Source organism: Sarcophilus harrisii, chromosome 1, assembly GCF_902635505.1.
Source record: "Sarcophilus harrisii chromosome 1, mSarHar1.11, whole genome shotgun sequence".
NCBI lineage: Eukaryota > Metazoa > Chordata > Mammalia > Dasyuromorphia > Dasyuridae > Sarcophilus > Sarcophilus harrisii.
Window position 1 is genome coordinate 654,028,420 of NC_045426.1, and position 15,291 is coordinate 654,043,710.

At 41.3% G+C, this 15,291-nt stretch overlaps 1 protein-coding gene across 2 annotated transcripts; it reads left to right on the plus strand.

Annotated features, from left to right (window-relative positions):
• Window positions 1-217: 217 nt before the first annotated feature.
• Window positions 218-14,204, plus strand: PLIN3 (perilipin 3). 2 transcript variants are annotated; one of them, XM_003763096.4, is made up of 8 exons: window positions 218-463; window positions 3,734-3,813; window positions 6,030-6,225; window positions 6,713-6,795; window positions 9,101-9,431; window positions 10,743-10,942; window positions 11,470-11,592; window positions 13,266-14,204. In XM_003763096.4, exons 2-8 carry the CDS (start codon window positions 3,751-3,753, stop codon window positions 13,629-13,631), a joined length of 1,362 nt encoding a protein of 453 aa, XP_003763144.1. In that variant the 5' UTR covers window positions 218-463; window positions 3,734-3,750; the 3' UTR covers window positions 13,632-14,204. The 2 variants fall into 2 exon arrangements, with proteins under 2 accessions (XP_003763144.1, XP_031803667.1); XM_031947807.1 differs by lacking the exons at window positions 218-463; window positions 3,734-3,813 and adding an exon at window positions 3,815-3,890.
• The last annotated feature ends 1,087 nt before the right edge of the window (window positions 14,205-15,291 follow it).

Consider the following 15,291-nt stretch of genomic DNA (forward strand, 5'->3'; position numbering starts at 1 on the left):
AAGCCGAGGCACAGGGCGGGTAAAGCAGGATGTCCTGGGACCCAATTCCGAGACCAGTTACCTCCCTAGCAGACTACACTCGCTAAGAGGTGTTTCAGATCCAGGTCTGGTGCACGAAAAAAAGGCTTCCCCACCCTCAACCTGCCCCGCCCCGCCCCGCCCAGTCCCGTAAAGTCCCGAAGCTTCGGAACCGAGCGGCCACCGCTTCCCCAAGTTGCAACATTCTAGCCAGCCCCGAACTCTCTATTGGCTGACGTGAGGAAGGCCCCGATTCTAGATTCGCTCCTAGGGCCTGTCCATCAGGCGTCTCCTCTGGACTACTTTAAAAGTCCCTCCGCTCGTGATCTGAACAAGTTGGAATTCCTATTGATCCCAGTTCTGCTGGTCGAATTCCGCCCCCAAGTCTTTGCTACTCCGCGTGGGGAGTAGTAGCTGACGAACCCAAACTGAACATTTCCCCCGGGTAAGTGGCTTGGCGGGGTGTGAGCCCCCGGGAAGGGAGAGGAGGGGCCTGGCTTGCCCCGCGGACCAGATGGGGCTGATTTTTGGGGGGTGCCTGTGCATTTGGGTGAAGGGTCAGTCGTGTATCTAGGACCTCGGCTTTCTTTGCCGATGCCACGTGTGCCCACGTATGGAGCAAAAAGCACGCGTGAGCCAGTGGCCAAACTCGCCACTCCTAGGAGCTCCTACACCCGCCCACCCCCACTCCTTCGGGCGTGGGGCTTGGAAGGCCGCCTCTCTATGCCAGTTTCCTGGGTAAAAGTGGGCGGGGTGCAGGATACATTGTTGAGAGGGCCCTGGACCCGTCGCCCGGTAATTTGCCATCTCCCCCATTGTTTATGGTCTTCAATGCCATCGTTGGGGTGAGGACTTTACCAAGGAAGTAGCTTTATTTTCCCCTTGAGCCTGCCAGTTAACTTTAAAAGTTTTAACTTTTCCTTATAGAAGGGAGAGTTTCCCCACCTCGATGGTACCCTACATCCTTTCTGAGTTGCCTCGCTGCCCTTTCTGGGTCGAGTATTAGAAGGCAAGCCTTGACCCGGGGCCTGAAGGAGGATGTGAAGGGTCTAGGTGATCCCTCTTATTTCTCCCACTCTTCATCCATTATCAGCTAGTTCCGCATGGCTTCCTTTTCATTCCTTCCTTCTCTGCTACTGAAGGGGTGGAGTTGAGCAAAGACCCAACCTGTGTGAGCCAGACCTGAAGATGCAGTCTTAGCAGAAGTCCCAAACCCCCTCGTGACTGAAGATTTTAGAGCTCCGCTAAGGTTTCCCCAGTAAGAAGGGGATGGGACTAGAATGACTTTCCGTCTGGGGTCACTTTGCTGAGGTTAAAAAAATAGGATTTGGAGCTCTGCCATCTAAGTTCCAGTCCCATCCTGCATAAGGAGTGTGCCCAGGGGCATGGCTCACACTCTTATGCAAAACAAAGGGGATAAATTAGCAATTTCTGGTCTTTTAAAGGCTTTTTACATTCACCTCCTGCTTGAAGCCTGGAATCCCGAATAGTTGACGTTTGTGACTCCTTTAGGGGTTCTGGAATTTTGGAGTAGTTTGCCATTTTCTTCTCCAGCTCATTTTACAGGTGAGGAAACTTGAGGCAAAAGGAGTAAGAGACCTGTCCAAGGTCATGCAGCTAGTATGTGTCTTGAGGTTGAATTTGAATTGAGGTCTTTTTAACTCCTGGCACAGTGTTCTAGCCACTGCACCACTTAGCTGTTCCTTGTATTGGTCCTAGGAGCCCTCATTTGTTGAATGCTGTCCACCTCTCTGTAATTAAGATCTTGCTTAGAAAACCAGACTTCATTGGTCAAAGCGGTGTTTCCATGAGAAAGTATTCTAGAGTTTACAAATGGATAATCTGCCATAAAAATACTGCCTGCATTCCCTTAGTCCCTTTCATACTCTCTTCCCAAATCCAGATATATTTATAGCCTGTCAAAATTAGGATATAATGGCTTCCCTTTAATAGAGGGAAGGGTCACAAGTCCTACTCACAGCTGAGGAAAGAGCAGCCATCCACACACCCCCTTTACTTCGAATGGGAATAGGGGAGGGACTAATGCCCCTAAAGTTTAGAGCTCTTTCCAGCTGGTGAAACCACCCCTTATTTCTCTCCCCCGCCCCCCCCCCCACCCTTTAACAAGCATACGAAAGCTGTAATTTGAATAATTTCAACTTTCAGCCCCAAGTCAGTATATAGGTAACCAGTCAGAAAATGTAAGATTTGTTTAGCTCTTGGTCTACACTTAAGATTTCTTCATCCTCTTAATAACTGCTTGAATTGAGTTCCTTTCCAAGTGGATTGACCTCCCACAGGAAGCAGTTGGGCCTGGGGGCGGGGGAGGATAGTGACCTGAAGAATGCTGATTTGATTTTTGAATATGGAAAGTGGAAGGATGAGTCTGGAAGAATAACTATTGAGAAATAGCTCTTTCTTTACAACCTTGGGCGTGCTGGAAGGCATCCCTTTGAAACTAAAGTGGCTTCTGGCTCCCTCTGTTATTGATCATGAGACAAAATTTGAACTCAGGTCCCCTGACTCCAGATTTTGATCACAGTTGTTTTGGCTCATCATTGAAGATTTTTGGGCCTAGAGCCAAGTGATGGTTAGATATGGGTCACGACTTGGGCATTACCTCAGTATTTAATTTGTGATCTCCACCTCCATCATTCCCAACCCCTCAAGACATATCCATCTTGGCCTGCCTCTTAATCTTTCTCTTCCCCCACCTCACAACTTTGTCATCCCCAGTTCTTAGTGTACAACCAGCTAACCTGTTATGCTTGGAAAATGCTTTACACTATACCAAACCATCTTCTTATAGCTGACCCTTCTGCAGCCTTATGTGTTACCAGCTGTATAAGTAATTGTAGATCAGACCAGCCCCAGCTGTGCCAGCTTTGAAACAATGGGATCAGAGGCAGAAGCCAAATCCTAATATCTGGTAACTAGAAATGGGTGGCAGTTGAAAGCACTTCTAAAATAGGATTCCTATTCTTAATTCATTCTTGTCTAGAAAGGACCCTTTGAGAGACGGCTCAGGTTGTGCCTTTTATGTTCTAAGGGAATGTTCAGATTTAAAGAAAGATGCTATCTTTCCCACCTGGAAAACCAGATCTTTATCATGGGGCATAATGGGGATCCAGAAGCATCAATGTCATTTTCATCCAGCCATCCTCAGAGTCATACCCCTCAAAATCCAGGTTTCAGGACCATAGTTCAGATCCTGCTAATTATTGGTCAAGTGACCCTGGACAGTGTGCCTCTTTTTCTTGATAAAATAGGGGCTACTGTTTGTGTCATCTACTTTATGGGATGGGTGGTAAGAATCATTGGTTACTTGAAAAAGGTGACTTGGAAGGGAGAGTTGTTCACATTGGCTCCTTTTTGGGTTGGCTCTGCTTGGAGAGCTAACTAGTTAAGCTGTGTCCACCTACTTAGAAGGAAAACTTTATTGTTTTGGGGTTTATCATCATCGCAGTGTTTCTAGAAGTCTTTCTAAGTCAGCCCTTGGAATATTCAAGAGCCATAGTCTGCCCTAGTTGTGCCCTAGCTAGCTCTTAAGCTGATGAAGTCAGGTTCAGCTGGAGTAGAATGATAGCTACCTGTTTCTAGGGCAGAGGGTAGAAGCAGTCTTGGCTGGGCTGACCTCTGCCCAGTTTCTACGTGGTGCTGAACTTTAGCCCGCTGATAGTTTGTGAGGCAACAACTGTTCCTCTTTGGCTTCTAGTGCCTTCTGCCTTGAAGATGTCTGACAGTGAAATTGAGACCGGAGCCAACATCCCAGCCGCTGAAGAGCCGATGCAGCAGGTATGACCCTCCCATGAGCTGGGTACAAGGTGGTAGCAACCTGAGTTGGTGACACTTCCAGACTGGACGCATCAAGGGTGAGAGGGAGGGGAGATTGCTTCCATTTCCAGATGTGTTTGATTGGGTACCTGGACCCAGAACCAGGGAGTAAAAGGAACTGTGGCTTAAGTGGCTAGGCTAAAATAGGAGCTCCATATTTTGTGTCAAGAGACCCAAGTACAAAGCCTAAATGGGCTGTTTATATTCTGTGGGACCTTAGTCAGTCACTCCTTTTTCACTCCTTTTTCAACCTCTGTCCCCACCCCACCCCATCTGTAAAATGAGTACATACATCTTATCTCATAGATTTGTTGTAGAGAGAGCTTCATAAACCTTAAGGCATCATAAGCATGTAGATGATAGACTGTGTAACAGGTTAGCTTTCCCTGGTCTCCAGTCTGTCTTAGGTGACAGTATTGGGAATAGAAACATTAGGAAATTTATTCTCTAAAGTTTAATTGAACCACTTTGATTTTCCATGGGGAGGAGGTACAATCCTGTTATGTATTCAGCAAGGAATGGCTTGAAACTTAACAACAAACTGAAGCTGTTCTCTAGGGTATCTCGGTGTCTCAAAATACCCTGACAATATCACATATTATTGTTAAGCACTTATTTATTTTGTGTTAAGTGTGGGGAATACAAAGAAAGGCCAAAACAAAAAAAAACAAACAAAAAAAAACAACCTTGACCCTCAAGGAGCTTATATTCAAATGGGAAATACAACATATAAATAATTAGGTACATGTAAGAAGGAAGGTTATCTCAGAAGAAGGTAAATTTTAGATGGCATTCTTTAAGGAAGCAAATCTGAGTAAGAGAAAAGCATTGCAAGGAAAGTGGTAGAGGCAATCAGAAGTGAGGGGAGATATCCTATCAACCTGGCCAATCTAGCTAGATGGATCTGAGCACTAGGACTAGAATCTAAAAGACCCGAGTCAAAATCTAAGCTCGAATACTTACTGTGTGACTTTAGACAAATTGTTTAAGCTCTGTCTGCTTCAGTTTTCTCAATGATAAAATGGGGATCATAATAATAGTATCTTCCCTTCCCCCCCCCCCAAGTTATTGTGAGGATCAAAGGAGATAACTTTTGTCAAGTTTTTTATACTTTACAAATGTATTGTGCCAAGTGTTGTTCAATCATGTCTGACTTTCATGGCATTTTGGATCACAACTTCCCAATATTGTCCCTGAGTTTTCTTGGCAAAGATATTGGAGTGGTTTGCCATTTCCTTTTCCAGCTCATTTTACAGATAAGGAAACTGAGGCAAACAGAGTTAAGTGACTTCTCCATGATCACATAGTTTAGTAAATGTCTTGAGGCCAGATTTGAAGCCAGCTTTACCTAGCTCTAGACCTTACCTAGCTCTAGACCTAGAAATCTATCCATTGATTCTAATAGAAGCTTAATGAATGCTTGGTCCCTTCCTTTCCCAAATCATGTGGAAAAAAAAAAAAAAAGGATAAGTTAGAGAAATAGATCAATTCTTGTTCTTGATGAGCTTTAACTTGGCAGAAAAATGCATTCAATAGTCTTAATTTCACAGTAATCCCCCCTTCCCCCTCATACAGTCTAAACACAACTACTAAGAGGATCAAGTGAAAGAAGACTAAATGGAGTTAATTGGGAGAAATTTGGAAGTAGCAAAAAGTTTGCATGGCAGAAAAGGTCACTGGCCTTGGCTTAGACACTGATCTTAACTTGGGACAATTTCCTTCTTTTTTCTTGCCAACATTCCTTCTAATATTAATGAGGGGCTTTGACCCTTAGAGAATTTTACTTTTTAGAGGGAGGCAAGTCTAGAAGAGCCTGACCTCTAAAAGAAACTTCAACCATAGCAAGGTTCTCTCTGTTGTAAAGTTAAAGTAAAAGGCCTAGATGGCTAGGAGAAGAAACCTGCCCCCAGTTACATAGCTAGAAAGTATTTTCAGCAGACTGTGAATCATGATAACATCTATAATGCTGTATTTTCTCTCTGCTTTCTCCTCCCTTCTCTCTTTCCTTCTCCATCTCTTCTTCTCCCTCCATTCTCTTTCCCCTTTGTCTCTCTAGTCTCTTTCCCTCTCCCTCCTTCCACAACCCCCCTCACCAGACTCTTGTCTCTTTTCCTCTCCTTCCTGTACTATGGTGCCTTGATTTACAGCCAGTTTGACCTTTCTCTTTTCTATGTCAGAGCATAGTCAACAGGGTGGTCAATATGCCGCTTGTGAGTTCCACCTGTGACATGGTATCTGCCGCTTACGCGTCCACCAAGGAAAACCACCCTTATGTCAAGTCTGTGTGTGGTCTTGCTGAGCAAGGAGCGAAGAGTCTTGCCGCAGCCGCTGCCAGTGGGGCTCAGCCGCTCCTGTCCAAACTGGAGCCTCAGAGTGAGTAATGGCCTCCAGGAGAGCTCATTAGAAAGAAATATTGCAACTTCCTCTTGAGAAACAGGAATCTACCCCTAATTCTGTTGTAATCTGACAGTTTGAGTATTAGACCATGTCAGCCCGTCATTAACTAGAGTACTACAGCGACAGCTATGGGACCTTAGTATTTAAGGGATCTGATTTGATTATGTTGAGGTCTGTGTCATTCTATTCAACCTTCAAAGTTACTTTGAAAGGGGGGAAAACATTAACAGCCCAAGGTTAAACTGGTGATTCTCAGAACTTGGCTACCCTGGTGAGTGGCTGGGACAGCTGGTGCTGAGAATGTCTTCAGAAGAAGTGCCTTGGCAGGGCCTAGCTTCCAAGAACCCAAGGTCACCTTCATGCCAGGAAGAATCCAAGTGGGCCTTTATAAGGAGCTTTTGGTGTCAGTGAAAACTTATTAGTAACATTGTGCTTCTCCCTTTTCTTCCTTACCCTCTGCAAGTCGCATCAGCCAGCGAGTATGCTCATAAAGGACTAGACAGATTGGAAGAGAAATTGCCAATTCTTCAGCAGCCAAGTGATAAGGTAGATAAATTTCCTTGCTTTTTCACCTTTCTTGGGCCGTGAGACTAGAAGCTGGGAGAGCTGGGTTCTAACTCAAACTCTAACTTAAATCTAGAACTTGGATAATAATACTTGAAGGCTTACTCTAACTCTAAAAGGAAAGATTGTTACTCCCCATTTGACAATGGATGAATCATAAAGACTTCTTATGTGCCAGTAAAACTAGTTTAAGTGGTATGACACCATTCACAGAGCCCTCTTCCTATTTTAAGCCCTCAGCACCTCTCACCTACCTGGATTATTCCAAGTCTATCTTCTCTCCCATCTGTCCTCCACACATCTGCCAAATATTTCTAAAACATCTAATCATGTCATTCAAATTCCTCTGGCCTTAATTTCCTAGACCTATATTCTCTCTGTTCTCCTATACACTTGAATTCAAGCTAACTACTGGGCTTCTTTGCTCTAAACGCTGAAGGACATGATAGCCTATTTATTTCTGTGTCTGTGTACTGACTGCTGCCTGAAATGCTATTCTACATGGCCACCTTTTGTGAATTACTGGTTCTGTTCTCTCTCTCCCAATTCAACAAATATCTTTTTAAAAATTTTTAAAATTTCAATTAAATTTTCCAATGATGAAGCATTTATTATTATTATTATTCCCATTTTATTCTCCCCCACTGGAAAGAAAGACAGAACCCTTGCTTCATAGAAACCGTATCAAGGAAACAAATTTCTATGTTGGCCATGTGCAAAAAAATACATTCCTTACTCATAATCTTAGCCCACCATCTCTATCATGTAGTGAACTTTGTTCTTTATTGGTAATTTGGAATCATGAGTGACTTTTTTTACCTTTAACTTTGTTTACTATCTCTCTCTAAACATCTAGCTACAAACATTTCTTTGTTTACTGTCTCTCTCTATTCATCTAGCTATAAATATTTCCTTCTCTCTTCCCTCCCTATCCTCAGAGTAAAATGTAGCCTCCACAAAGGCCAAATTGTATCTTTGTCTCTGTGCTCCTGTGCATATTAGTGCTTACTGGGGACATGTTTTACTTAACTCATGTTCAGGTCTGGGATTCAGCCTCAGTGCTCCTAACTCCTAGTTGGTATTTTCTGCTCTCATATTGCTTTTCTAACCTTGATCAAGCCTTTTTCTACCCTACAAGATAGGGATATACTAGATCAAGCAAAAATTGGTTGATGGAGGAGAGATGTATAACATTTAAAGCAGCCACTAGATGGCACAACAATGGTACAACTAATCAAGCTGGAGACAGTATATCTACCCAGCCATCATCTTGCAGATCTCTTTGAACAATAACTTTATATTTTGCCTTTTTAAAAATGTGTCATGGTATTCTTTAAAATTTTTTTAAAATTTAATTTTAGTTGATTTAAATTCATTAAAAATCTGTTTTAAAATAGATTTTAAACTATTGTCTATTTTTAGTGTCCCAGTTTTCCCATAACCCTTCCAACATTTATCATTATTTTTACCTGTCATCTTAGCCAATCTGACAGATATAAAATGGCATCTCAGAGTTGTCTTAATTTGCATTTCTCTAATCAATAGTGATTTAGAGCATTTGTATATGACTAGAAATGGCTTTAATTTCTTCATCTGAAAATTGTTCATATCCTTTAACCATTTATCAATTGGAGAATGGCTTGTATTCTTATATATTTGAGTCAGTTTTCTAGATGTTTTAGAAATGAGACATTTATCAGAACTCTTGGTTGTAAAAAAAATTTTTTTCCCAGTAAACCCTTCCTTCCTCTAGGCAGAGCTCTATGCTAAGTACTGAGGATGTAAATGAAAAAGCAAGACTACTTGCTCTCAAGAGAGTTTACTTTCTAAGAGGGAGTAAAGTGACATAGATTTCAAGCGGAGGGATTCTGATAGCATCAAGAGAGTTTGGTAGGGTAGCTAGGTAGTGTAGTGGATACTACTGGTGGTTTAAGAGCCACCAGCCTTGAAGTCAGGAGGACCTGAGTTCAAATCTGGCCTCAGACACTTAACACTTCCTAGCTGTGTGACCCTGGGCAAGTCACTTAACTCCAATTGCCTCAGCAAAAAAAAGAGAGAGTATGGTAATGTATCTAATTCCATTCTATTAATGAAACCATATCAGCTTCTGATAATAAGCCATTTGATAATGTCAAGAATCTTGGCAGTAAGACATCTCTGGTGTCTTCAGTAGTTGTGGATGTCGAGGGGACAGGAGCTATAGCCACTTAGTTGTCTTTACTCGGGTCTGGATAGTGGTGGAGGTGCTCTACATCGGGAATATTAAACTTTATGCTCTGCCTCATAGGTTCTAGCTGATACTAAGGAACTTGTATCTTCCAAAGTGACCGGTGCCAAGGATGCAGTCTCCAGTACAGTTTGGGGTGCCAAGGATGCAGTCTCCAGTACAGTTTTGGGTGCCAAGGATGCTGTGGCCACCAGAGTGACCGAGGCTGTGGATATGACCCGAGGAGCTGTCCAGAGTGGGGTTGACATGACCAAATCGATGGTGACCAGTAGTGTCAACACAGTCATGGGCTCCAAAGTAGGACAAATGGTCCTCAGCGGCATGGATACTGTGTTAGGAAAATCTGAAGAATGGGTTGACAACTACCTGCCCATGACAGATGAAGAATTAGGTAAGGATCTTCTGTCCTCCTTAGCTTGCTTTGAGGGGAGATCCTTTAGGAATTAAGTAGCAAGTTATGAAGCAGGTTTTTTAGCTCATAAAACCCCTGGGGATTTGGCTCACATTTCTCTCTCTCTCTCTTTACAGGTAAGGTAGGCAGTTCTTTATTATGTTTCAGCTACAGAAATAATATCAAGCAAATTCTTTATGTAATGATCTCACAAGGCATATATTCCTGTATTACTGTGATTATTTTTAAGGCGCTGAGATTCAGTAACATCATTCAATTACACTAGTGTTTTCATCACTCTAGTACAGTTTCCAAGTGCGAGAAAAATAGCATCAAAGTAATAGATATGAGATAACTTATTCCTTTTCTATTTTATAGACAAGAAAGCTGAAACATGAAGCGACTTATGAAGTTCTAGAAGTCTCTTAAATTTTTATCAATGCCACCTTTTTGATGTAATTCTAAATTTAATTTCTAACTGTAATTCTCCCCTATGAAGATTAAAAAAACATGCAAGTCAGCAAAAATTAAAATAAATTTAATGACAGTGTATGTGTAACATTCTACATAGTTTTTCCTCAACTCCCAGCTGTGGAAGGAAGGGAAGAAAGAAGCTAGAAGGTGTACCTTCTCATCTATTGATTATCATGCTCAAGAATAACTTACCCAACTCTTATTGTTGTCCCAGCAAGGGGACCGTTCTGTATAATTTGACCTGATCAGATATTAATGTTTCTTAGTATGGATTGGCAGTGAGTCCTATGTTACTTAAGTCAGGAAGTCTTGAAACTACAGTGCTGGGGGAAAAAGAAGACCCTATTTCCACCCCACTCACACACAAGCCCTTTAGTTTTTAGCTTTTTAGAATTGCCTGCTTCCAAGTAAGATTTGGGTATGATCTCCTATGCAGAGGGAACTTCCTTTGTTTTCTCATTTCATAACCTTTCACTATAAGATTTCTCACATCCTGAAATTACTCTTGATATTTTTAATTCCTGTTTTGGGTTTGCTTATCTGGGGACACTTCTGTATCCCCTTTTCCTTGAGGGACTGTCTTTTTGTCATCACTGGCCCTGGTTGGATTCAGTTGACCTTTTAAATGAATGTATAGAAATCTCTCCTCCTTTCAGGCACCTTAATGGCTGGATGTATTCTGGCTTTTTCCCAAGAGATGAGGAGGCTATCCTTTGCCTCTCTCATTAAGGGCTTTCTTCCATTAGATTGTGAGATTCTTGAGGACTGGGACTCTATGCATGTTACCTCTCATAATGTTGATTGATTGGTGTTGAACTTCTTCCTTCTTTCTCACAGCTAAGATTGCTACCTCTCTAGAAGGATTTGACATGGCTTCTGTTCAGCAGCAGAAGGAGCAACAGGGTTATTTCGTTCGCTTGGGCTCCCTGTCCTCCAAGCTCCACCAGCGGGCCTACCAGCACTCCTTAGGTAAACTGAGGCAGACCAAGCAAAATACTCAAGAGGCCCTTCTACAGCTCTCTCAGGCCATCAGCTTGGTAAGGTTTCACTGTTGAGCCTAGGGTCCAGACAGTGGGCATTAAGATGGATTTGATTCTGTAGGACATCTTTAGTAATAATTTTACTTAAATCCTACAAGATTAATTCTTCCATGTTGAAAAGACTGTTCAATCAATCAATCAATGAATCAAAAAAAAAAAAAAAAAAACCATTTAAGTACTTACTATATGCCAGGCATTATGTTAAGCACTGGACATAGGCAAAAAACAAGTCCTGTCCTTCAAGGAACTAATTTGCCCATAATATAATTTTGTAGCTCAGAAGCACTCTATGGCTTATCTCCCAGATTGATGAAGTCCTCAGACCGGACCTCTACATGTGAAGGAGTTAATATTCTTTATCTCCTTCCCAGTAAATTTCTTGGAGGTCATGTTGTGTTTTTCTAAGTTCTTTAGGCTATTCAGATATATAAAATCTTCTGTCTGCTGATTGCTTCATGGTTTTTCTCTTGGGAATTTTCTCTTTCTCATTCTCTCACCCCCTTCTCCTTCTCTCCCTTTTGCAGATTGAAACTGTAAAGCAGGATGGTGTTCAGAAATTGCTTGATGGCCAAGATAAACTTCATCAGATGTGGCTAAGCTGGAACCAAAAGGAACTTAAGGACTCTAGTGATGATGCTAAACCTGAGGTACAATCACCCACAAGTTCTTGTTTTTGTTGAGATTTGGTTGACTGATCCCACTTGGGGTTTTCTTGGCCATAGGTACTAGAATAGTTTACCATTTCCTTCTCCAGCTCATTTTTTATATGAGGAAACTGGGGCAAACAAGGATAAAGTGTTGTGCCCAGCATCACCCAGCTACTTTCCCCTCACATCCCCAGGGTCTGGATTTGAACAGAAAGTAGAAGTGTAACCTTTCTAGACCTCATCCCTGGGGTCTAAGGCCGGGTTTGAATTCAGAGAAAGGCCTTCCTGACTTTACTATATCCATTGGACTACCCACAAGAGCAGGGTCTTGATCCTTTTCTAGTAGCAGTGTTTTCCATTGTTCTTCACTCTCTTTCTTTCCCCTTGTCTTGAAGATGAGCACCAGAAACTAGAATGAATTTACTAAGAACAAGTCACAGAAGCTAAGAATGACCCAAATTAAAAGAATCTTAGATCATCCAGCCTCTCAGTTTATAGGTGAGGGAACTGAGATCTGACAGAATAACTCTCCATCCTTTTTTTAATAAACCTTCTAGACTGATAAATCTAAATCGCTCTTGCCTTAGTATCCCTAAAGTCTAGATGACTATAACAAGCTATTCTCATTGAGAAGGTGTAGTGACTGGCAATTGTTAATGCTGTAAAGTTACCCATGTATATATCCTGTAAATAAAAGGCTATTAAATTAAAAAAAAAAAAAAAAAGAGAGAGAGAGAGAAGGTGTAGTGACTAACATGAATTTTAATATGTATAGCATATATTATATTTGCCATCTAGAGGGAGGGGTTCAGGGAAGGAGGGGAAAATTTGGAACACAAGGCTATGCAAGGATCAGTGTTGAGAAGGTGTAGTGAAACTTAGAAGGCCAAATTTATTTTTTAATTCAAGCTTTTTATTTTCAAAACATATGCATATTTCAACATTCACCCTTGCTAAACTTTGTGTTCCAGATTTTTTCTCCCTCCCTCTGCCCTCCTAGACAGAAATAATCCAATGTTAGACATGTACAATTCTTCTATACATATTTCTGCAATTATCATGCTGCATAAGAAATATCTGATTAAAAAGAAAAAAGTAAGAAAGAAAACAAAGTGCAAGCAAACTACAACAAAAAAAGTGAAAATATTATGTTGTGATCCACATTCAATCCCCAGAATACTCGCTCTGCTAGAGAAGTCTTTCTTAGTTACAGATCTAATAGCAATACTGTCCTGTCTTCAGTGTGTCCCTTGTTAATTTCTGAAGTAAGGTCAGATTGCTCTGCCTCTCTGGTTTTTCCTTTGTCCCAGAGATACTTAACCCAAAGTCTATCTTTGCCATTAAAAAAAAAAATTTCTGATGTATGATTTTAATAATAATTACATCTTTATGCATTTTCAACCATGAGTCTAAGTTCATTAGATTTCCCCAGATTGCCCAAAGGGTCCAGAACACTATGAAATATAAGAACCTCTACCTTATTATAATGATAAAAAAGAAAATGCAACAAAATCATAATATGTTTATATCTAATATTATATATTATATAAGCTTTTCATATTTCTTTTGGGGGCCATGCTTAGCTTAGTGACTTCCACTTTAAATCAGTCCCCAAATCCCTGGAAAAAGCAGTGTTCATAGGCTAACCTTTCCCCCCTCTTCCCTCCCTACAGCAGGTTGAGTCTCGTACCCTTACCATGTTCCGGGATGTCACCCAACAGCTTCAGGGTAACTGCTTACAGCTTGTATCCAGTATTCAAGGCCTTCCTAGCAACATCCAGGACAAAGTACAGCAGGCTCAGACCCAGATTGAAGAGCTTCGGGCCACCTTTTCAGGAGTCCAGTCCTTTCAGGACCTCTCCAGTACCGTCCTGGCTCAGAGTAAAGAGAGAGCCAGCAAAGCCCGAGAGTCCCTGGATGAGATGATTGAATACGTTGCTCACAATACACCCCTCACGTGGCTGGTGGGACCCTTTCTTCCATCTGGCCAGACCTCTACTGAGTCAGAGAAAACTCCAGAGAAAATGGAGACCAACTAGAGACCTCAGCCATGGCACAGACAGGGGATGATAGAATCTTTACCCATTTTCTGAGATTCTTTATCAGAAAGCTAGACTTTGTCTTTTAAACCTAACTCTTGGCAAGTGTGGTTATAATATTCTCAGCTTAAAGAAACCTGCTGACTAATGCAGCCTATAGCTCATCCCACTCTTGGTTCTAATTACTAAGTGAGAGGGGAAATGGACCTTCCCCTCACATCCCCAGGGTCTGGATTTGAACAGAAAGTAGAAGTGTAACCTTTCTAGACCTCATCCCTGGGTAACTGGGATGTTGTGTCTGAACTGAAACCAGTAATTCATGCTTGTCTTTCCATGAACCCTTCCCTACTTATAGAAATGATACTTTACTAATTGAATCAGGTGGTATAGAGGCTAATAGACTAGTAATAACCTTTTCATAAATAGTAAGAGGTAAACTCCCTGGTTTTGGTGGGCAAGAAATGGGGAGACATAACATTTTTTCTTTCTCTGCCCTACTCCTTCAATCAATATTGTAGATAGGTTTTTTTGTACTAAACTTTATTGCCTCAAATAAATTTTACTTGCATTTAACAGTGTGTGTTTCTGAGAGAGAAATGTTAAATATTAAAATAAAAAAAAACAGTAGTATCTGAACAATTTATTTAGCAGTGCAGGCAGTTGCAAAACAAACTAGATTCAATGCCCTTGGTAGCCAAGAACCCTGAACTTTGGTCTTTACCTGCTTCATATGTAGTTTGGAGAGAATGAAAAGCAGGATGAAAGGTTTAATACAGGACTTTTTAAACTTTTTTTCCATTTCTATCCTCCCACCCCAAGTAAACAGTATATAAAATAGGTATGTCAATCAAACATTTGCTTATAGCAAATCATAATTTCGTGGCCCTTACATTCAATTACAAGATCCCCATATGGATCTCAGACTGCCGTTTAAGAAGCTGGGGATTAAAACACTTAGTTTCTTGCTGGAGATAGTGAGGAAAAGGTTGAAAGGAATGGGAAAAACAGAGAATGGAAAAGGGGCTGTTATGTGATGACATTCAACTCTTGAGAGGAGCCAAACTTGGTGACTTTGAGACTTAATTTCACAAAGTGGCAGATAAAGGCAAAATGGAGAAACGGTACTAGCAAGTTAAGTCATTTTCTGTTTGATAGTTTCTTCTTCCTTTGCCCGTTTTTTATTTCGCAAGTGTGTGTGATAATAAAGATTTGCAGTGTTCAGGTAGCTAGGTGGTACAGTGGCTAGAGCACCAGTCCTGAATTCAGGAGGACCTGAGCTCAAATCTGTTCTCAGTCAATTAACACTTCCTAGCTGTGTGTCTTGGGTAAGTCACTTAACTCCAATTACCTCAGCAAAAAAAAGTTTTTTAAATTACAATGTTCTTCAACCTTGTTAAATAGGTACTTCCAAGAATTAACATTCTCGTTTTACAGATAAGGAAATTGAAGATCACAAGAGGCTAGTATTTTGTCCAAGCTCACATACCCAACAAATAGGGTAGTCTGAACACATTTATAAAGTCCCTTCGGGCTACTGGAGATACTGATAAACTTAACTTATATTTCCAAGGAATCTACTTTCTAGAACCATGTAGAAAAGAAAATAGAACAGATACTAAATAACGTGGGCCAGGATGCCCCTAGTATTTAATTCAAAGCA